Below are 23,456 nucleotides of genomic sequence, written 5' to 3'. Positions count from 1 at the left end.
CACCTGCCCACCCATCCCTCCCTGCACCCATGCCCTATCCACCCATCAGCCACTTCCGTCTCTATCTATCCCTACCCCCCCTCCATTTCCTCTGGGCCTGGTGGGGGAGTGGGCCGCTGTGAGCAGGCTGCCCCTCCTGTTCTGGGCTCCCACGGAGGGCAGCAGCTTGACCAGTGCGCCTCGCTGACAGGTCCTCCCTGCGGTCCCCTGACCTCACGCCATGTGCCGAGTGAACCTGCCCCCGCTGGAGCTTCCGCAGCTCAGCAAACACGCCACAGGCTGCTTAGAGCCCCATTCCCAGGGTCCACTGCAGCTGCTCTGGCCTCTGCAGAGGAGAAACCCTGGCCTCAGCACCACTTTCCTGTGATCTGGGTGCAGGGTCAGCCCTACGCCGGGCCTGCTGGTCACCCAGCAAGGAGATGGCAGGGGCTGTGTGCCTGAGCCTGGGCCGGAGGCCAGACGCCACGGACACTGATGTCTGCCTGCCGTGGAGGAGCGAGGCTGTTCTCCAGGTCAGCAGGAGCCTGGAGGCTGAGCAAGGGCCTTCCAGATGCCGTGGGCTGGAGGACAGTCCCTGCCCTCGACTCAGAGGATACACAGCCCACTGAGAAGGGCGTAGGCGTGGGGGCAGGGTGGGAGTCCTCAGCAGAGTCACCTGCGTGAAGCCGGCACACGCTGTCCATCTTCACCACTGCCATAGACTGAAGTTGCCCCAGGCCCGTCCCCAGGGTGACGGTGTTTGGAGACAGATCCTTCAGGCAGGTGATTTGGATTAAATGACCAGAAAGGCAGGACCTTAGAGATGGGGACCAGCATGTCCACAAGAGGGGGTGAGCCCAGAGGAGGGGCAGCGTGAGGACAGCGGGGCTGTCCGTAGCAGGAAATACATCCTCCCCGCAGAACCCCTCTCTGACCTCAGCTTCCAGAGCTGGAAGAAAGGAACTACTGGCCACGTGAGCCACTCGGTCGATGGCCCAGGCTGATGGGCAGAGCATTCCTCCTGAATGTCCCCGGCCCAGCGAGAATCTGGGCTGTGCCCTGCCCTTCCCTCCGGAGACCCCAGCCCATGGCTTCTGCAGCACAAGGTGACTTTCCATGCTGCGTTGCAGACGCCGCATCCTGTAGTGGCGGGAGAAGGGCAGGTTGGTACCCAGCATCACCAGGTTGCCATGGTAACCCAGAGTAGGCCACCAGGGCTGCTGGGAGGAGGCGGGGAAGGCCTGGGTCCCACGCAAAGCCAAAGACGGCACCTCCCGGCGCGACCTGCAGTGGCACAGACCCGGCAGAATTTGATTTCTATTTCGGGGAAAAACCCAGGCATGGAAACCGGTATTTAAACCCCCAGCAGCTGCAGAGGAACAGCGCACATCCCCAGAGCAGCCAGAGCAGCCGTGCATTCGAATCAAATGGTGTAAAGGAAGAAAGGGCGGGGCCACGCACCTCCAGGATTTGCGGGCAGGCGATGCCGCGCGTCCTCGGGGAAGAGCCAGAGACTCCCCTGGAAGCCTCTTCTTGCTGCTTATTAATATTTCAGATTACAATCCTGCTAACAGAGTCACTTTCCGTGCTTTAAAATGCTCTGCAGACAGCAAAGGCATTCTATTTCGGAAGGATCACCACACCACCGTGAAGTCTTCAGAGGGCTCCCGGGCACAGTGCCTAACAGCAGGTCCCCTGGAGAGCAGCCCTCCACAGCCTCTGCCCAGTGGCTCCAGTCAGAGGCCCAAGGGGCGGGGAAGGCAGTACCCCTGGTTGACAGTGGGTCACGGCAGTGTGCTCTCTGATCCTCAAAGCCCAGACTGTGTGACCTCCCTACAGAAGGGTCAACCGTGGCTAAGGCACATGGAGGCCCTGCCGGCCACAGCGCCTGACTCCTTGGCAGGCTGTTCTCCCTTGGACCCACCCAGGTCTGGCCAGCACGCTCCTGTGTGTGCCCCCTAGCCAGCGAGTGCTTGCAGGGGCTCATGCCTGGTCAGTCCCAACCCCAGGGTTTTTGCTAAGCAAAAAGTCAGCCCAGAGCCATTCTCTTTCTACTGGACTTGACCCCAGAGGACACAAGATCGGGAGATGCCAGGGAATACATGAGATGTACCCTGGACAGAAAATAAAGCCATATGAGGGAATCAGGGCCTAGAGACGGAAAGAAAGCCCCCTGGGGCCATCATCTGAGCATCTGGGTCTAGCTATGCCCAAAGCCAGACAATCCTAGACTTTTCAATTATGTAAACTAATGAATTTTTTGAACAGGGGTTGGAGAAAGCGCTGGGACATTTCACCTCCAGTATAAAGAGTACTAATGACCAGAGCAGCCCCTGAGTTGTACGAGGGGCAGGGGAGAAGCCTAAGTAGAGCAGTTTAAGGTCCGGCTTTGATGTCTGCTCCGTACCAGCCGGTGCTGGATCCTGAACAAATGCAAGCCCAGATTTCCTCCCCTGGAAAGCACAGGCGTGAGCCCCTGGATGGGGGTTTTGTCGGACCGGGGCAACTTGAGCATCACGGGAGTGCTGTGCTCAGTGTGTTCAGAAGCTACACTTATTCTTAAAGGAAAAACTGTTGCTCCCTGGTAACGCACGTTTTCATAGATGGAACTTCAATTTTACTGTCAACTTGGGCCATTTCCCTCTTAAAAGTGACCCACAAGTCACTCGGCAGGAAAGAGCTCTGCACCATGGAGGGGCTGTGTCCCCTGTTCCCACCCCCTCCATGGTCCTGTGCGGATCTTTTATGGCAACCAGAAGCAAGCGGCCCCCCGGTCAGTGAGCTGGATGCCAGCCCTGGGGACCGTGGGGCTCAGACGTGCCGCACAAGGCCTTCGATCCTCTGGGCCCCTGTTTCCTTTTGTTCAAAAGAGTAATGATGATGCTGAGCCTGTGAGGTGGCTCCAGAGGGGACTGAGCACTGGCCTGCTAGGTCGGCGGGGGCTGGCGTTCATGTCGGCGGGGAGCCCCTTCCCCATAAGGCAAGACGGGCCTCACGTGTGCACGGGGCGCCCAGAGCCCCACACCACCCACCACACGCGCCTGGAGTCCTCCCCGGCAGCCCTGACGGCTTCGGGAGACCTGGAAGTCAACCAGGGCAGTGGTGGGCCAGGGCAGGGGCTGTGGCTCAGCCGCCCCAAAGCTGGAGCGCCCAGAGGTCCTCCACGCGTCGCCATTCCTGAAACGCATTTCTGTGGGGAGCACTGCCCGCTCCCCAGCAGACAGCAGGGCTGACGTCAGGGCCAGTGGGAGGAGCGAACAGCGAGGAGCAGGGGGCGCAGGGCCACACCTGCCTCGGCGGTTATGAAAGGGTTTGCAGCCATGAGCCTGCCTGGAAGCGTCTTGGGTCCCGGGGAAAAGGCCAGCCATGGAGGGGGACAGAGGTCTGCAAATGTGCCTCACTGACCCAAGGCACACTCCAGAGCACGTGGAGAGACCACAGGCAACAGAAGCAGATGGGCGCCCGGGAGGAGCTGGGCAGAGACGGGCTTGATGCACACAGGTGAGCCACATGCATGGGGATGGTACCAGTAGGCCCTGGACAGGGAAGCAGGCACGGCTGGATAAAGAGGACGCCTGGCCCATGACCAGAGTAGGAGGGTTCATCACGCTGGGGTCTCAGACTTGATTGGCATCACTCCTCTGTCATGTCCTTAAAACTCTAGTCACCATTGCCATCACCAGCATCAACGTTATCATCACCACCACCATCGCCATGACCTCCTTCGCCACCATAACCACCATCACCATCATCATCACCCAACACCACCATCACCACCATCATCATCATTATCACTGTCATCACCACCTCCACCACCACCACCACCACCACCACCACCACCACCACCACCATCACCACCACCACCTCCACCACCACCACCACCACCATCACCACCACCACCTCCACCACCACCACCACCACCACCACCATCACCACCACCACCTCCACCACCACCACCACCACCATCACCACCACCACCTCCACCACCACCACCACCACCACCACCTCCACCACCACCATCACCACCACCACCACCATCATCATCATTATCACTGTCATCACCACCTCCACCACCACCACCACCACCACCACCACCACCACCATCACCACCACCACCTCCACCACCACCACCATCACCACCACCACCACCACCTCCACCACCACCATCACCACCATCACCACCATCATCATCATTATCACTGTCATCACCACCTCCACCACCACCATCACCACCACCACCACCACCTCCACCACCACCATCACCACCATCACCATCATCATCATCATTATCACTGTCATCACCACCTCCACCACCACCACCACCTCCACCACCACCATCACCACCATCACCATCATCATCATCATTATCATTGTCATCACCACCACCACCACCACCACCACCACCACCATCACCACCACCATCACCACCACCATCACCACCACCACCACCACCATCGCCATCGCCACCACCATCACCACCACCAACACCATCATCACCACCACCACCATCACCATCATCACCACCACCACCACCACCACTGCCACCATTAGCACTGTCATCACCACCATCATCACCTCCATCACATCATCACCATTACCATCATCACCACCACCATCACCATCACCATCATCACCACCAACACCATCATCACCACCACCACCATCACCATCACCATCATCACCACCAACACCATCATCACCACCACCACCATCACCATCACCATCATCACCATCACAATGACCTCCACCACCATGACCTCCATTACCAGCAGAATCGCTATTTTCATCACAGTCATCAGCACCATCATCTGCACCAACAGAATCCCCATCCACATCCCCACCAGCAGCAGTGTCACTGTCACCATGAGCAGCACCCGAGAATGACCACCGACATCACCCCACCCCATTGTGGCTCCAGGGACCTCCCCGCTCCTCTTGTCTGTCCTCATAGGTTGCCCAGGGGGTCTTCACAGTACATTTGGCAGGTGGGGACAGGGCAGCTCATGCCCTGTGTTCGCTGGTGCCAGGGGCCTTGCCATCTTCTCGGGGTGAACAGGGAGCCCTGGCACCCTGGTTTCCACCTACACACAAGACCCAGCACTGAAAATGTCAACTGGCCTACAGTTTCTCACACATGGACTCGCCCCAGATGCCAAGTAAGAATCTGGGAGATGGTTTCCCTGAGTTGCTTATTCATGCCGTCCCTGGGGACACCCCCAATTTTAGTTCAGTTTGTTGAGTTCTAAGGATGAAGGGTGGAATGTCACCTGACTGTCCTCCTTAATTTAGACAGGAGGACACCAATGCCTTGGGAGAGGGGGGAGCCAGAGCCTGGGTGGGTGGCCAGAGGCCTGGCCTTCGCTCCCACCTCCTGCTGGCTGCCGCACCCCACTGGATTCTTCCGCCATGCTGGGCGTAGCCGTGATGGCGTCTGGACAGGTCACATCAGTGTCCCTCGACCAGTGTAGGAGGGCTATCAGTGAGTTAAAGGGCCTACGAGAAGGCCGAGCGTCCCTCGGGAGGGAGCGTCCCCTCAGGGCTGTAGCACTGGCCCCTGACCGACAGCCGTAACTCCCAGGCCACATGCCGGGCTTTCACAAGGAAGGTCACGGGCAGTGACATGCATCCTCTGTGCCCTGCGTGAGTGGGCTGGATAGCGTCACACTCTCCGGCTGGAGGCAGAGGCTCCTGAGGCCACTGAGAGGGTAGGCCCACACCGTGGAAGGGCCTGGGGCCCTCAGAAACATTGTGGAGCGAAGCAGCTTGCTGGCCAGGAGCACCATGCTGGCGGTTACCACGCAGGAAGAAAAGTGCACTGCAGGAAGCCACTGCAGCTAGGCCTGTTTGTTACAGCGGCCGACGTGTGCTGACTAATACATGCAGGAAGCCACTGCACCTGGGCCTGTTTGTTACAGCAGCCGACGTGTGCTGACTAATACGTGCCGGAAGCACTGCAGCTGAGCCTGTTTATTAGAGCAGCCGACGTGTGCTGACTAATACGTGCAGGAAGCCACTGCAGCTAGGCCTGTTTGTTACAGCGGCCGACGTGTGCTGACTAATTCGTGCAGGAAGCCACTGCAGCTGGGCCTGTTTGTTAGAGCAGCCGACATGTGCTGACTAATACGTGCCGGAAGCATTGCAGCTGAGCCTGTTTATTAGAGCAGCCGACGTGTGCTGACTAATACGTGCAGGAAGCCACTGCAGCTGGGCCTGTTTGTTACAGCAGCCGACGTGTGCTGACTAATACGTGCAGGAAGGCACTGCACCTGGGCCTGTTTGTTACAGAGGCTGATGTGTGCTGACTAGTACGTGCAGGAAGCCACTGCACCTGGGCCTGTTTGTTACAGCGGCTGACGTGTGCTGACTAGTACGTGCCGGAAGCCACTACAGCTGGGCCTGTTCGTTATAGCAGCCGACGTGTGCTGACTAATACACGCAGGTAGGTGTGGGAGTGGGACCATGGCTGGGGAAGTAAAGGTGCTGGCTGCGCAAACAAAAGAGCAAGACGCTGTGAGACATCCTCAGGGAGCAGGAAGCCCTGCACAGCACTAGGCAGCAGCTCTAGGGCTCTGCCCTCTAGGGGGGCACCCTCGAGGTGCCCATGCCAGAGTCATGTGCTGCCCCTTGCTGCCGACCTGGGGTTGATGTGTGCAAAAGACGCATGTTTTACAAGGGGCGCTGCTCTCGCTCAGGAAGGGCAAGACGAAATCCATGGCCACAGCCTCCAGCCCTACACTGTCACCTCCAGCCCCACACTGTCACCTCCAGCCCTACACTGTCACCTCCAGGTCATCACACTGTGTCACCTCCAGGCCTCACACTGTCACCTCCAGCCCTACATTGTCACCTCCAGCCCTACACTGTCACCTTCAGGCCCTCACACTATCACCTCCAACCCTACACTGTCACCTCCAGCCCTACACTGTCACCTCCAGGCCTCACACTGTCACCTCCAGCCCTACGCTGTCACCTCCAGGCCTCACACTGTCACCTCCAGCCCTACGCTGTCACCTCCAGCCCTACACTGTCACCTCCAGTCCTACACTGTCACCTCCAGCTGTCACACTGCAGACCAAAGAATCCACGCACAGCGCCGGGTGAGGGTAGCGCCCCGCAGTGACCGGGGATGCGCAGGCCCCCATCTGCCCCCACACCTGCAGGCGGACACCACCAGAGGTGGTCAGGCCCCGGTCACTGCGCTCGTCTCTCCTGGAGCGAGGCTCCCCAGACCCAGCACAGTGACACAGAGGTCACAGCAGAGCACAGTGACTTGCCACCCGTGGGCTCCACGCTGAGATGGCTGCAATGCCACAGGGTCAGGGGGGAGGCCGCGTAGGGAAGCCCCTGGAGGCCGTGTAGGGGCCACACACCTGAGTTCCAGGAAATCAGAAGGGCAGAGGGAGCGAGCCCCACCACCTCGCCGTCCACGGAGCCCGGCCGAACCTGTGGAATCTGACCACTCACCCCCGGGCCCCCCGCTCACTGTGCAGCTGGTCCCCAGCCTGACCACCGTCGCCAGGTGGGAAGAGTCGGCAGTGGTGCCCGCACAGCGTCCTCCTCACGGCCCCTCGTGCTGCCTCACACCCCCTCGCTCAGGGAGCCCAGGGATCTGCCGGCTAACCGTCCCCTGTACGAAGGCCGTAGCAGCCTCCATGGAAGGCAGAGGCCCCTTGGCCTGGATACCTTGGGGAAAGAGACAGTCGGTGGGAAGATGCAAAAAGTACTTCGAACCACCTTCTGGACTATGTACAGGGTCTGCAAACTTTCAGTCTCCAAAAGAAGCTACCAGAAGCACCAACTATCAAAAAAACCTGATAAGTTGGACTTCGCTTACGACGTAAGACCTTCTACTCTTTAAAAGACACAGGAAATGAAAAGGCAAGCCACGGCTGGGAACCAGAGGCGACTTATCTCTGACGAGGACTCGTACACAGAAAACGAGCCAAGACAGGGAGGAGAGCACCCCAGTTAGAGAAGGACCGGCACTCCCCAGAGACTCCCCAGAAGAGGCCACACTGCGGCACATCAGCTGCACACTACGGTCATCAGAAAACGCCACTCCCCACCATCAGAACGGCTGACACTGGAGACTGATGTAGCCCTGGGATGACAGGTGAAGCAGCCGGAGCTCCTGCAGCCCGAGTATGCACCAGGTGGCACAGAGGCTTGGAGGACTGGGTGGCAGTGTCCTGAGTTTGAGCATGTTCTATCGTGTGCCCAGCCATTGTGCACCTAGAAAGGTGAACCTCCGTGTCCACGGAAAGGCGTGCACAAAGTAATTCCTGCAGTTTCACTTGACATCAGCCAAAATGGAGAAGCAACCCCAGTGTCTATCGCCAGAAGAGCAGATGCACACATCAAGGTGCCCGGCAGAGTGGACACAGCACTCAGAGCTGAAGGAGCGGCCACTGAGCCTGCGACCACAGGGCCGAGTGTCCCAGTAGAAGTCGGACCTGAAGGCACAAACTCTGGGGTTCACCCAGGGGCCAGCCTGCCGCTGGGACCAGAGGCTTCCACCAACGGGAGAGCTGCTTGCCAGGCACCATCCGGGGCATCCTCCCCTACCCGAGGCTGCCCAGGTCCTCACCCGGCACGGCCACCTTAGTGGCACAAGGGAAATGAGGCTGCCGGTGCCATTGGGCTGCTGATCAGGTTGCCTGGCCCTGGACTATCTAGGTGGCCTATCTGATGTCCAGTCCTATGAGGGGGAAGAGAGGGTCCAAGAAATACAAGGAGACAGGGACCCCAACCCTTGATTGTGGCCTCGGGTGAGCACGGGCTGCCGTCCAGCAATGCCGCAGCTGCAGAAGTGGGCACGGCGAGGACCAGCGCCCCTCCAGCTCCCCGCGGCCGTGGGCGGGCGAGACCGCAGCCAATGACCCCTTGGGACAGCGAGGGAGACATCGTGTCTCGGGGCTCCTGACGTGGTGCAGACGTGTCCTGGGCCTGCTAAGTGCAGCTCGGTGACTGCCGAGCCCCAGCAAGGTGCCCCGAGCTGGAGGCACACGGGGCGTGGCGGCGGGGACCCTGAGGGCACCTCCGTTCACCACAGCCTGCTGCCAGCTGGGGTCTCTCCTGACCTCCCCTGCCTTCCCAAGTCACCCAGGACGCGCGGACAGCGCGGGGTCCCCGGAGCCAGGCAGAGGACGCTGCTCCACTCCAGACAAGTCTGCCCGCCCCGAGCGTGGGAGCAGGAGGGCCCTTCCGGGAATCGCCGTGACCACGTCTTGTGTCCCGCCCTGTCCCCGTCCCGCAACACCAACACGGGCAGTCAACGCTGGAGGCCATGGTCCTGGGAGGAGCGCCAGCCTGGCAGCGTCACCAGGCTGTGTGGGCCACCACTAGCTGGCCAGGAAAAGCCACAGGCACCTACCTGGGGCCATGGGCCATGCAGGAGCGGGGGAGGCCTGGCAGCAAGGGGCAGGCACGCTGCCCCATGTCCACTGCTGCCCACGCCCCGGGAAGCCAGAATCCTCCAGAGAACGGTGACAGTGGGGAGGCACAGCGACCCCTCAACATGGCGCTCCGGGGCCGCCCCGCCCAGGCGCAGCACAGCCAGCGACGCCCAGCCGGCACACCAGTGACCCCTCCACAGGGCGCTCCGGGGCCGCCCCGCCCAGGCGCAGCGCAGCCAGCGACGCCCAGCCGGCACACCAGAGTCTTTCCAAGGAAAGTATGGAAGGAGGCCCGCCCAGGATGGCCGAGGCTCACGGGGACAGAAGAGGCCGTGAGCCAGCTGGGGACAGAAGAGGCCGTGAGCCAGCTGGGAGGGTGAGGGAGTGGGCAGGGACAAGCAATGGGCCTGTCCTCCCGGACAAGAGGCCGGGCAGGCGGCCCAAGCAAAGCATAGGTACGGGCCAGGGTGGCCCAGCCCTGGACAGGTGGTCCAGGGGGCACCAGGGCCCAGCTGTCCACCACCACATCCAGCAAAACCTGCTCCCGTTGCCTGCTGGCCGCCAACCCACGGGCCAGCCTCCCAGCAGAGCATGTTCCTGTCCTCTCTTCTAAGGTCCAGTGGGTCATGTCTCACCTTGACCCTCACAGCATGGTCTTGGGCGTGCATCTGGGCAGCCTCCTCCTTGGGAAGCTTGGCATAAGCAGACCTGGAAGCCCGCAGTCCCCAGTGGGCCAGAGCAGGGCTGGCGCAGAGTGAAGAGTGCACAGTAGGCCCTTGAGAGGGAGATGAGGCAGCGTGGTGGGCCTGGGCAGCCAGGCAGGTGGCCAGCAAGGTCGGCAGGGCCAGACCAAAGGGGCACGAGAGGGCTCCTGATGACCAAAGTGCCCGTGGACACCAGGGGGGGCCCGGCCACACAGACACTTCCATACCCGTGACCCTAAGCAGGGACCCAATGAAAACCTAAGACAGACGCGTGGACAGAGGGGCACCGATCGATAGTAGTGCGGAGCGTGGACAGGGAGGAGACAGGAGAGGAGCAAGTCCCATGGAAAGAGCAGGCCAGGCTCCCCACCGGACTCCAGCCCCGGGCCCTCCTCCCTGGAGAGGTCTGACTCGGGGCTTTGGCCGTAGACCAGCAGCCGGCTTGCCGCTGTGTCCTGCTCTCCGATTCTGTGCTGAGTAGAGACCAGGGACCGGCACCCTGGGTGGCACAGTGCAGCCCTGAGCCTGGGGGCGGGCGGGGCTTCCGCTGAGCCGCAGGACCCGCGGGCCCTCTGAGCACAGCTCTGTGGCCACACCAGCGGGTGGCGACCTCGGCCTGTGACCCCTTCTGGGGTGCCGTGTTGGCCTGGGAGTCCCACATCCAGCATGGATGGAGCGTGTTCCCTTCCCCAACAGCTGTGTCTGCTTCCCCGCGTCTCCCAGGAGCCTCTCCTGAGGCCACCTGAGGCCACCTGTGGCCATGCCCACGACGGCCCCCCGTCTAGGATGGGTCTGCAGGCAGTGCTGCACTGGGGTTCCGGGAGGGCAGGGTGCATGGGTGGCTTCCACCGCGGGGCTCTCCCGGGCCCGAGTCTCGCCTGTCAGCAGGAGCCACCCGTCTCCCGACATCCACGTGGGAGCCCGGAAAAGAAAGGTCCCCGTCGCACAGAGCCCTCTGACGGCTGGAAGGGTGCGCTCCGAGTTTTCTGGGACATGCACGCAACTGCGTGTTAACTGAACCTGCCGCACCATCTCGTACTCAAGGGCTGGTTTGGATGCAGCCGGTGGAACAGAACTAGCCAACCCGTTTCCCAGGAGTCCCTGATGTACCCCTGCCTCCCGGACGCCACGGCAGGTGGCGGGGCAGCCGCGCGCGGGCCTTACCTGCCTGGCCGGCCCTGGGCCTGCACTGCACCTCCTCCACGCACTCCGCCGGGAACCAGCCGATGTGGCCGCGGGCGCTGCCTTCCCAGAAGCCGCCTTCGCCGATGCTCAGAACTAGGGCAAGGGAAGGGGAGATGTCAGAGGACGTGGACCAGCCTGCGCTGAGGACCAGGGGACCTGGCGAGCCTCCCTCGGACGGCAGGGTCAGAGCTACAGCCACTCCCGCCTGTGCGGGCGACGGGAGTGGAGCCTGGGAGTCCTGTGCTGTCACCTGTCTCAGGCCCCAAGGACACACATGCCCAGCCACCACGCGCCCCATGCCACCTGTGAGACGGGCAATGGCCACAGCCCTCCCCGCTCAGGATGTCGAAGCCGGGCCTCTCTCCTAGCCTGAGCACCAAGGGAGGCCAGGAGGCCCAGGCCCCACTGTCCCACACGGTGTCTCTCTAAGGAGCAGGACAGAGTCCACAGCAGGAGGTGGCAGGCAGTGCAGGGCTGAGTGATGGTCATGAGCCTCACCCCAAATCCAGGAGGGCAGCCGGGCAGAGGCCCACCGGGCCAGCACAGGCCCAGGGACCAGCCTTGGTATGCGGACCAGGGAGCCTACGGCTTAGGCTGCTGTGGGTGAGCACACAAGTTTCTTTCTGACTTTGGGCAGGAAGAACCCTTCCCTTAGAGAGAAGGCAAGGGGGCCACACAGTGGCCATGTCTCTGGGGGCCACTGCAGAGATCGACAGACAGAGCCAACCCAGCCTGCAGGGTCAGGAACGGCTCATTCCCTCCCTGGGCCAAGTGCCAGACACACAGTAGATACTCAGCACAAACTGGAGGAATGAGGTATTTGTTTCAAAGTCTAGCTGCTGAGCACGAGCGAGGGACACAGACACAGGCCAGGGGGAAAGTGATGAGGATCCCAGGCTCCCCGGGCCCCGTTTTGATAAATACCCCAGCTATCAGGGCCGCGCTCAGGTGGCACAGTGGGGAGAAAGGCCACGGCCTCCCTGTGCTGCCAGCCTGGCCTGGTGCCCTGCAGTCAGGGCTGCCCATGCAGGGCCTTCCTCAACGGCCCTCGGAGGCAGAGGCCCAGCACTGCAGAGAGGGGCCACGCAGCAGAGGGCTCCTGCCAGCCAGCTCAACCTCTCAGGCCAGATAAAGAGCCATCTGGCCCATGAGCGTGAAGGTCACAGAAAACACGAGCTTCATCAGATCGATCCTGCCTCGTGGTCTGAAGAACGACCTAAAGGAAACACCCAAGTCGACTAGCACGGCCAGATGGGTGCCGCACCATGGGATGCCACACAGCCCAGCTGCCGGAGGCCCAGCAGAGTCCTGCAAAGCCCCAGACCTGAGAGGGCGGACTCGGAGTCCAGCCCTGGGCTGCAAAGGGCAGCCGGCAACTGGCCCAGGTGCCTCAGCCCAGGAGTGTGAGGAGGCGGCTTCTTTCGCAGTGGCCGTGAGTAGTTTTTCTGCTGTTACGTCCAGCGGGGACCTTCCCTGATGGAGGGGACCTTGTCTGCTGCATCTTATCCATGCCCACAGGGGGCAGCTGCTCCCCTCTCTGTGCCAGAGCGGGGTAATGCTCCTGAGTACCTGCCGCTGTGAGTGCTGGGCAAGGCCAGGACCCCCAGGGCTGGCTTCCCCGGGGCCATCCTCTCTGGGCAGAAAGCACGTGGGACCTTAGAGTTTCCGGCAGCTGATGGTCCTCTTTGGGGATGAGGGAGAGGGAGGGGGCATGGGGTGGGTGGAGGGGTCTGCTCTGAGCTTGCACACGCCTGGCCGTGGCCCCTCACAGGTTCATCTGCTGCCAGCAGCCACCTGAGACCTGCACACAGGCGTGCTGGGCAGTGCATGCACATGGGCCTGCACAGCTGGGCCTGCACAGCTGCCCCGAGGGCAGGTTCTGCACACTCCCCTGAGGTGGGAGTCAGGAGGGAGGCGGGTCCCTCACCGACTGGTGACTTAATTCTCCAAAAGTGATCCTTCTCTCCCCGTGCAAGGAGCTGGAGGAGAAAGGAGTCCTCTGTGTGAGGAACAAGGACAGCGGGCAGAGCCAACGGACTTGGGACCACTGCCCACTACTGGAGGGCCATGGGGGACCCTGTTCTCTCGGTGGGGAACACAAGGAGCCAGACCGAGTGAGCTCTAGAAGCCCCCCCGGCTCTCCCGTGCTATGGCAGGACAGACCAGGAGGCCCCGCTCCCCCAGCGCTGGGCTCACAGGGCAGCCTTGAACGTGGCAGGGCTGCCCACACTGCAGAGCAGCCAGCTTGGGGGTGGGGGTGGGGCCACTGAAGGCTGCGAGGACCACGGGGCCCAAGAGTGGCCTGAGAGCGCTGTCCCCAGGTGGGGCATGAGCAGCAGGCCTGGGCCCTGGGAGCCTGCTGGGGGAGGACCATCCCAACACCATGCCTGTGTCCCCACAGACAATGCTTAAGGCATCAGGGGACAGATGGTGCATCTGCCCACTCTCTCAGGACCAGCACACTCTGCCGCCCACACAGGGCACCAGGGTGGCCCTGTCCCGCCAAGCCCCTCGAGCCTCCCTTGCTAGCTGGAAACCTTGTCTGGCCAGCTGGGCGGTGGGGGTGTGCTCCTACCGCTGCCACACTGTGTCCCCTCTGCCGGCCCCACCATGTCTGGGTGTGGAAACTGGCCAGGGCATGGAGGAGCGGGGAGAGGCTGGGAGGCCCCGCCCCCATTCTGCACCCGTCTCCTGTTTTGGGACGGACCCCGGGCACTCCAGGATTTCCACACACGTGCATCCTTCACTTTGAATTCAACCAGGATGTGCTGGGCTCTGGGGTCACAAAGACAACGCCAGGAGGGGCTGACGCCAGAGGCGCTGTCCGCAGGGAGGCCTCTCCTCTCACTCCACGTGCTCAGCTACCCTAGGGGCTTCCCTCAGCCTCCACCTGGAGGTGCTCCTGCCAAGCCCCACCTGCATATGCAGCTGTCTGGCAGGTGCCACGGCTTAGGATGACTGGCCTGGCAAACCTCCACAGACCGGAATGTCACCGGGAACCGGAGAACATCACCAGCCTAGAGACAGCAGCTGACGCACGCCCGTCTCCACGTGGATCTTCTCCCCCACCATCAAGCCTCATGTGTGGAGGACACAAAGGCCCAGGGAAAGTGACAGGTCAGGGGTCATCGGAAGGCCCTGCAGGCTCCTTGGAGTCCTGCCTGATCAGAAGTGTCCCATGCCTGGGGACAAAGGGGGGTGGGTGAGAGGAAAGGCCCAGGGCTGTGTAGGGGCTCAGCCGACGTCAGAGCCGGGGCGGAGCGGGGACAACAGGTGAGGAACCGCAGTTCATGCCGGGGTGTGGGGGGAGCAGCATCCACGGCAGAGGCCAGAGGCCAGCCACGTGTTGCGTCAGCCTTCAGCCGTCCTGACCTGGGAGGAGGGTGCAGCCCCGTGGCTGCCTGGATGGCAGGCTGTGGTTTCTGCAATTCTATTCCTGGTGCTGGGCAGGTAACGCCTCCTGAACCCGCAGGCACCTGGGTCCCGTCTGGTCCCACTGGTGATGGCTGCATCTGCCTTCTGCCTGACAGAAGGGTATGGGGGGCTGGAGGGCCAGAGAGGTCCTCGAGGCTGGGCTTTCCTAGCCCCCGTGCCCTGCCGGCTCTGCCCAGGGCTCCGAGGAGCTCACAGAAGCCGTGTGACCAGCGGCACCAACAGCTGGGACAGACGCGGGGTCTCCATGTTGTAGCCCCATGCCCTCCTGCGACCTGCAAAGCCCTGGGGCCAGAGAGGTCGCAGAGGGCAAGGTGCAGGTGTGGACCCTGACGACGTACAGAGGGGTTCCCGCCGATCCTGCACTGGTGGGATTACCGTGGGGCCTAGTCCAAGGCGCCCACGCCCCATCTGCATGGGGAGCTGCGTGAGCCCTAAGATGGCAGCCGCGCACAAGGCCCCTGCCTGGCCGCCAGCCCACCACATCTGCAGAGGCCATGCCGTCCCCACCAGTGGGTCCACCACACTCTACAGGTCCTTGCAGGGTTCATGGAATATCACCTAATGTGTAGGGAAAAGGTCCAGCCCACGAGGGGCTGCATGACCAAAGTTGAGACAGCCAGTCCCGTGGACTTTTACACTCCTGGTTTAGAAACTGGCCGCTGAACTTCACGTGAGCAGTTCGGGAGTTCTGCTTAGTGCTAAGGGCCAACTGAGACCCTCGGGGCTGACACCACTGGAAGAGGTCCCAAACCCAAACACGATGCCAAAAGCAACAACGTGAAGGGCCGCGGAGACTCCAGGGGCTGCGTAACGGCCCTGCGGAGGGGGCGGGGACCACACAAGGAAGTCCCTCTCCGTGGCTGGGAGCCTGGGACAGGTGCAGTCCACACAGCAGGGCTGGCCTGGAGGAGCACATGGGCGATCTCTGCCACCTCAGTGACCTCCAGGACCACAAAGGTGGGGCCAGGAAACCGTGGGCCCTGAGAGAGCAGGGAAATCCCTGCAGGGATTAGGCCAGAGAGGGGACTGGCCAGCATGGACTCCCCACATCTCCAGTCGAAGCCCCAAGATGCATTTGTAGAAGAGACTCAGAGCAGCTCAGCAGAAGTCACGGATCTGAACTAGCATGGAGCTCTCACCCAACAACCCACTGGAACAAGAGGAAGAAGCTCACGGGAGAAAAATACCAGGTTCTCCCCCACACAAGGGTTTCGCTCCACATGCCGATGTCCAGGAAGCAACAGAAAATTACCAGACACTTGCAGTGAGAGGCTGAAACGTGCTCCCGAGGGCGACGAGAATCCACCGAGCCCAAACCCGTCATGAACCTGACATGGAGACCATCAGACGGGGTGGGGTTAATGTGTCAGTCACACAATTTCCAAAACAACACGTTTTCAGTCAACAAAAATTCCCAACAGAGTAAAAGAAAGTCTTGGCAAACAAAAAGATCAGAAGCATACAGATGGAAGTTTAGTAAACCTAAAATTTCTAAAATTACGATTCACAAGAGGGACTAAATAGGGAAGGGACGTGTCAGAGGAAAGAGTGAACTTGAAACAGAGGAAGGAATGGACTGGTGGGGTGCTGTCACTGATCAGATAGCTGTGAGCTAGACCAGAGTCCAGAGGCAGGACGGGGCTCCACCATCTCGAGACCCTTGCAGAAGCCTAGGTGACGTTGCCCGAAGAGGGTACACAGACAGAGGCACTGACCACCACTGCTGTGGGCCAGACTGGAGCTGGCCGACACTCCAAGAGCCCACTTTCCATCCCATCTCCTGCGTCTTCTGGAAGCCTGGCCAGAGGCAGGGATGGGCGTGCTGGATGTGTGGAGTCCCTTCTGTGCTCCATCCAGCGGGTCACAACTGGCCTGGTGTGGCCCCACTGCCCACACCTGCCTCCCCGCTAGTTTCTCGTGGCCTTCGGGGACAGGCCTCTGATCACGCCCCTGTTGACCCTACACGTATTGTCTCTGCGTTCACTTTCCTGAGGTGCCTCTGGGACGTGACAGCGCCTGTGTGGACACCATGGCTGGCTCCCCAGTGCCCTGGAAGGACAGTCTGCCTCCTTGGCCTGGTGCTTGCGGCCTCAGAAGGCTCTGCAAGCCCAGTCCCAGGACGCCGCTGGGGATCCCTCCAACTGCGGGGACCTCCTTCCTTCCAGTCCTGCAGGCGCCAGGCCTCGGCTCAAGCTGGACTGTCCAGTTGGACACTCAGGCCAGGGCCCACCCAACCCCACTTCCTGAGGGCTCCAGGAGTTTCCTGGTGGGAAGGCCCCTGCCCTTCACTGGCTGGCCCTGCAGTCCCACCAGGGCTCTCCCTGCCCGGGTGCAGTCTCCCTCCAGCCCCGCTCCCCAGCCCACTCCCGCCTCCCGGGTGTGTGCTTCCCCTGGGGCCCCAAGGGAGCCTTACATGCTGCCACCCCAGCAGGGCCACCCAGGGGCTGAGGGGCCTTGGCTGGCCCTGCCCCGGAGGCCGAGGCCGAGGGTGGTCACTGACCTTTGACCCTGTCTCCACGGTGGAGGGGGATCTCGCCATCGCCTTGGGGTTGGTATGGCTTCACGACGATGAAGAGTCTCCCAGGCACTGCGCTGTAGAGCTTCCGCTTGGGCCCCGGGCACTCGAAGGCCGAGAGGGAGTCCTTGTTGGCACCAGGAGCGAAAGGCTGCCTGGAGTGGACAGAAGGGAAGAGGCAGGAGGTCAGGACCCACCCTCCACTGCCAGGCAGGGCTGCAGTATCACCCGGCCCCATGAGGCAGCGTGAGACCCCAGCGGGCACAGCCCAGGGCAGGGCCTGGAGGAGGTCTGTGACCTCCGTGTCCCCAGCACACAGCTCACCCAGCCCGCGGCGGCAGCCACACTGGGGTCTGTCCACACGGGGGAGCGTGTTGGTTTTCACTCAGCATCACTATGCGAGATACGGCCACCGGGACACTGGTTGATGTCCTTGAGCACCCCAGGCTGCGTATGCAAGACGGGGGCTGGGGCCTGCTGAATCTAGACCATCATTCATACCACCAGCGAGGAGTGGACTGGGACCGAGCATCCGGGTCCACCTGCCCGGCCACCAGGCCCAGATTTGTCCTTGACCCAGGTGAAGCTCAGAGCACAGGAAACCAGGCCAGGCGCCCTGGCATCCTGTGACCCAGGAGCAGCCTGGAGGCTGAGCTGGGTGCTGGGGACACTGGGGAGGTGGGAGGCAGCCTACGCTGGGCTTCTTCCCAGGGATGCCATTCCTACTGAGTGACAGCCACTGACATGTGGGTTCAGAATCCTTATGTGAGCCCTGCCACCACCAAGCAGCCTTGGCTCAAGGTGGAGACACACTCAGCGTCACCTCCTCACTCAACCCCTGCTGTCCTGGACAGAGGCCTCTCCACTGTGGGGCCCAGCAGAGGTAACTGTCCCCAAGCAGCCCAGGGACTGTGCCGGAGGGTTGCCGGAAGAGCCCGCAGCCTCACTTCAGCTGTCTGAAGGTGCAGCTCAGCAAGCCAGCTGCTCACAGAAGAAGGGTGGAGAGGATCCCGCCTGGGCGCTGCCCAGGTGTGGGATTGCAGGCAGGGCCCCCACGCCAGCCCAGAGGATGGGGCATTGCTCCAGCCCAGCAGGGTGCAAGTGTGGGCCGCCTGGCCTGAGCCAGGGCCCAGAGCTGAGAAGCACAACTGGGGAGACAGGCCAGCTAACTCCGGCCCTTCCCAGCCCTCTGCAGACAGAGTGCTGGGACCACCCCAAACACACCTGCCCAGTCGGCCTTGAGTGATGGAGGCAGCGAGGCTGGTGGAGGCAGGGAGGCTGGCCTTGTGCATGGGCCCTGCAGGCAGTCTCAACTGCCTCTCCCTCCCTGGCGGCTCTACCCCCGCTGTGCAGACTGCAGCCAGTCACTGTACCTCGCCAAGCTTTCACTCCCCATTTGTAAGAAGGCAGTGGAGGGGTAGTCCCTCTAGCTGGGGGGCCAGGACGGGGGCTGAGGGTGCATTGAACCCTTGGTCCCAGCAACGAGGTCACAAGCAGGCCGCCTGGGCCGCATGGAAGCTCTGGACAGGTGTGGCTGCAGCAGATCCAGAGGAAGTGAGTGGTGGCAGGTCAGCCCCTAGCCCCAGGGGTGGCTGTCTATGAGGGGCAAGGAGGGTCATGTGGCTGTCTGCACCATGGAGGGGCCAGAGTCCAGAGCAGCGATAAAGACGGACAGCGCCACGGGGCTGGGCAGGGCGGAGGCTGGCTCACCACACTCGGGCCACCTGCCAGAGCGACCTTCCCTTCCTGACCCCCTGCTCCAAATGGCCGAGGGACAAGGACCCTGAGCTCTCGCCTAAGGTGAAGGGTCCTGTCTCTCCAGGCCTTGCCTCCTCCCTGGCCCCGCTCTGCCAGGCAGCCCCAGACAGCAGCCTGCGCAAGCGGTGGCCGTCCCTTAGAGTGGAGGCGCAGGGAGGCTGGCCGGGGCGCCACTGGTGCATCCCACACAGCAAGGGGGGTCGGAAGCTCCCCAGCCCCAACTGTCCGCGCTGTCCTCCAGTTTCGGCCAAGAACAGCCAGATGGAACTCCAACCGACTTGTTTCCGTCTGAGGGCCAAATCCCCAGCTTCGGAGTATCAGAGAGTTGGCTCTGTGAAGTGGGGTGACGGATGAGGGAACTGGGCCACTTCCCAGCTGTCCCGGGCGAGCGGGGACCTGCCCACACACGAAGTCTCCATTCATCCTCCCCAGTTACTCACTCATTCACTCCCCAGGGCGGCCCTCTGCTGGGTGGGGTCAGACGCAGGCCCCACGGCAGGCCCCACGGGCAACTGAGCAGCAGAGCAACCAGGAGGCTGCTCCAACCCAGGACGGAGAGCCCCGGGCCGGGAGCGGGGGCAGGGCTGGCATGCAGACGGCATGGCCCTGAAGCTGCGGAGCCAGCCTGTCTCCTAGGCTCCAGCTCCTGCAAAGGAGGGACCAGAGGAGCCCGCCACATTGCTGGTCTCTGCTCTGGCACAGAGGGAGGCACGTCCAGCACCGAGGGCGCAGGTCCCAGGCTGTGCTAACACGCTGGCTGCGCTGCCCTGCCGCCCCCGTGCCGCAACGTGCTTTCCCTCCCTGGGTGGACAGGAAGAAGTGCCGCGTCAGCTCTGGCAGGCTGGAGTGGGTTTCTGCCCGTGAGCCAGCCCGGGGCCACCCTGGCCCAGGTGGAAGAGCTCCCAGACTCCCACATGTGACAACGGCAGTTCATTCACACCTTTTTCCCCAGTTGTCGGCTCTGCTGGGCTCATGGGCCTCTCTCCACCTGGGGGTGGAGCGCCCTCCGCTCCCCAGGAGGTCTGAACCCTGATTGAGCACCGACTCCACAGCCCAGTCCTCCAGGGCAGAGCGCTGGCACTGGCACCCGCTGCCCCACGTCTGGAGGGGCCTGCACATGCTCGCTGCATGGAGAGGCGGAGGCGGGACTCAGGCCAGGCCTGATCCTGAGCCACCCCGTCCATCCCCAGTGCCTAGCCTCCCCAGTGAGGGGCCGCTACACCCTGGGGGCAGGTGACATGCTCTGTCCCTGGTCAGGGGCGCACAGGTGAGATGGTCCCCAGAACCCTCTGGAACCTGCTCGCACCTGCATAGGAAGCAGGAAGAGCCGGTGATGCGAAGCCCATGGCTGCATCCCAGGGGGTCCATGGCTCCGAGTACCCTTCCCTTCACTGTGAAGCGCTGTCTGGGGAATGTCCTTCCCAGCACTCATGGGGAACTGGACCCTGCTGGGGGCAGGAAGGCCAGGGGTGCTGACCTGAAGCTGTTCTGTTGGTCCTGCCCCAGGAACATCTGCCCATTTTGTCCTGAAAGGCCAGAGGTGGACAGGGCTCAGGGAGGGCCACAGTTCCCCAACAGCCACGGCCAGCAGACGGCCGGTGGCACCAGACTCTGCCTGCCGCCCTCATCTTGAGCCTTTGCTCTCTGCTGAGCTAAACCACCTGGGGGACAGATATTTGATGAGAGGGTGGCCAGAGGGTCCCCCGGGGGCGGGGGTGAGGCCAGAGCAGCCCTGGGGACCTGCTGCCCGGTCTCTGCAGAAAGACAAGGACCTGCGTGTTGGCGGGCCAGCCAGGCCCTCGACCTTGCCACCGCCCTTGGTGAAGGTGTGGTGGATCCAGGTATCTCCCAGTGTGCTTAGGACTGCGGCCAGGCACCAGCAGAGGGCGCCGCCTCCACACCTGGGCAGGGCTGGGGAAGGTGCCCAGGTACAGGGGTTCCCACCCGCTCTGCGCCTGGTCTGGGGGACAGGGGAGCTAACGGGACTGAGGATAGGGAGACAGGCGGCCAGGGAGACGTGAGCAGGAGACACGGGGAGGCTGGGGCCACCACTGGGGCTGGTGTCCCCTGCCCTCCTCTTTCTCCGTGATGCCCAGCTGCAGGCTCTGAGCTGACCTGGGCAGCAAGGGGCCAGGAAATCCTTGATGTCCAAAGTGGGAGCCCTCACCTGCCAGCAGACCCTGGGTGACCACATGGCCCGGACCCCAGGCCCTTGGAGACCCTCCTGTTAGAACAGGGTCAGGACAGCCCCAAGGGCGCCGTGAGCTCCCTGTCCTGCTTCTCTCCAGGTGGACTGGGTCTTTCTCTGTATGAGGTCAGCTCCTCCCTGGGGGTGGGGGATCCTGCCTCAGCACAGAGTCGCGGCTGGGAGGAGTGGGTCACCAGGGCCAGCAGGAGTACGGGGGGAAGCCCTCACCCCAAATATCAGGGTGCTGCCCTGAGGGTTTGGCCCAAGGCTGGCTCTCCCCTCTTAGGTGCCCATCATGCTCCTGGCTGAGCTTTCTATGGCTTCAAGCAAGCTCAGCCCAGAGAGGGGAGCTGGGTGGCCCCTTCCCTCTGGGCTGTGAGCACCCAGAGGGGACAGGTGATGTGGGCCCACAGGGCCTGGGTAAGTCCCCTCCTTGCTCAGGATGCTGTCTCCCGCCAGCCTGGCCATCTCCACTCACCCCACTGGATGGTGGTGGGGCCAAGGAGCCCCATGGAGGCCAGGGACTCTGTCCAAACTGTCCCCACTGCAGGCTCAGCAGAAGCTGCCTCGGGACTAAGCTGTGACTGGACCCAGGCTGCAGCATGTGACAAGGTGCAACCCCACAACCCCTCCCCCATGCAGGAGGGAGGCCACTGCACACTGGGGACACTGAGGCACAGAGAGGCAGGTGACCTGACCAAAGCTACAGGAAGAGGGGCTGGGTGCTCTGCCACAGAGGGAGGGGGCCAAGGGCTTTCCCCTGCACACAGGGAGAGTCCTAATCCCACCTCTTGGGCTATGTTGATGACCAGAGAGGACCCTGAAGCACCAAGACAACCAGGAGGCCAGGGCCGGCATGCTTCTTCCCAGCAACCCAGTAGGACTGCCCGCCGGACCTGTCTGACCCAGGAAAGTGCCAGCCGGCCATGGTGGATGGGGCTGTGTGCTAAGCTTCAAGGACAATGGAGGAGCAGAGGGTTCCCTGGGCTGGGAAGCCAGGCCCTGTGTCCCTCGTCACCTGGGCCAGGGAACGCCCCCCTCGCCCCAGGCACAGATGGGCGGAGCTCACCCTGGCCCTGTGGCCTGGAAGCAGCCAGGCACCAGCTGCGCCTGGCTGGAGGGACATTCTGACTTAATTGTTGTCAGCGCACTGGCCCCACAGCCTGGATGTCTGCAGACTCATGCACCTGGCTGTTCCTGTGCCCGTGTGGCCTCATATTGGCACTCCATGGGTGAGCGAGCAGGGTGACCAGCTCCCCTCTGCTGTGCACAGACCTCTGTCCCAGCACACATGGCCCTGCACAGGGCACGGGCACAGACGCAAAGGTGGCACCTGCGGTACCACAGCCCGGCCTCCCCTGCTCCAGCCTGGCCCGCTGGGCAGTGCTGCTGGGATGTCCTGGCAGGACAGGGGGCAGGGGACGTGTGGACTGTCAGGGCCCTCAGAGGGGAGTGTAGCTACTGTTCCTAACGAGGGGCTGGGTCTTGGGCAGATGGACAGGAAGGAAAGACAAGGGGACAGGCCAAGGAAGCCAGGTTGGCTGGTCAGCATGCCACCTGCAAGGCAGGGACACAGTCCGGCTGCAGTGCCCTCCCTGACTCAGGACAGACAGCAGGCCCACAGTTAGGGAACTGACTGTTGCAATATTAGCACTCAAAGTCCCACATCACGGGAAACATGGCTGGCTGGTTCCCTCCCAACAGTTCTGGTGACCAAGGGGACAGGCCTGGTGAGCCCTGGGCCTGGTGGACAGGATTCACCCTCCCGGGGCAGTGTGGATGGTGCACTCATAAGATACCGTGCTCAGTGGCTCCCTGGGTTCCTTCCTTTAACCTCAAGAACAACCTGAAGTGGGTGGTTGGATGATCCTGATTTTATAACCCACAAAGATGAGGCACAGAGCAGGGAAGGAACAACCCACAGTCACACAGCAACTCAGGCACAGGCCAACAGAATGTGTCCAGAGCCCAGGCCCTGATCATGAGAGTCAGGCTGGCCACTGAGGGCCACACATGTGCATGCACACATGCACACAGCCATGTGCATGCACAAGTGCATACTCAAATGCAGGACACATCGCACAAGCGCACAGGCGCCCGCACACGTCCCTCCTCACGGAGCATTTCTCTGCGGCGCATGCGATGCCTGTCCCTGTGTGCGCCGTCCCTACCTTACTAGGTTTCATGGGGGAGGGGCACAGGTTTTAAAACTGCAGCCGTAACTCCAGCCTGGGGTGTGAAGTGGAATCGGCCGTCTCGGGGGAGTCCTTTAATTTAGCTTCCAACTGTTCTTAGCA

The 23,456-nt window shown here is 62.2% G+C and overlaps 1 protein-coding gene across 1 annotated transcript in view; it reads right to left on the bottom strand.

The window, feature by feature from the left end:
* Positions 1 to 23,456, bottom strand: part of SHANK2 (SH3 and multiple ankyrin repeat domains 2) — a 347,313-nt gene that overhangs the window by 186,822 nt on the left and 137,035 nt on the right. The window contains 2 exon segments of the mRNA XM_079104911.1: positions 11,243 to 11,356; positions 17,199 to 17,368. Of these exon segments, the coding sequence (XP_078961037.1) occupies positions 11,243 to 11,356; positions 17,199 to 17,368 (284 nt within the window).

This window comes from Sciurus vulgaris, assembly GCF_902686455.1.
Source record: "Sciurus vulgaris genome assembly, chromosome: 11".
NCBI classification, from domain to species: Eukaryota; Metazoa; Chordata; class Mammalia; order Rodentia; family Sciuridae; genus Sciurus; species Sciurus vulgaris.
This window is presented reverse-complemented; position numbering and strand designations above follow the sequence as displayed.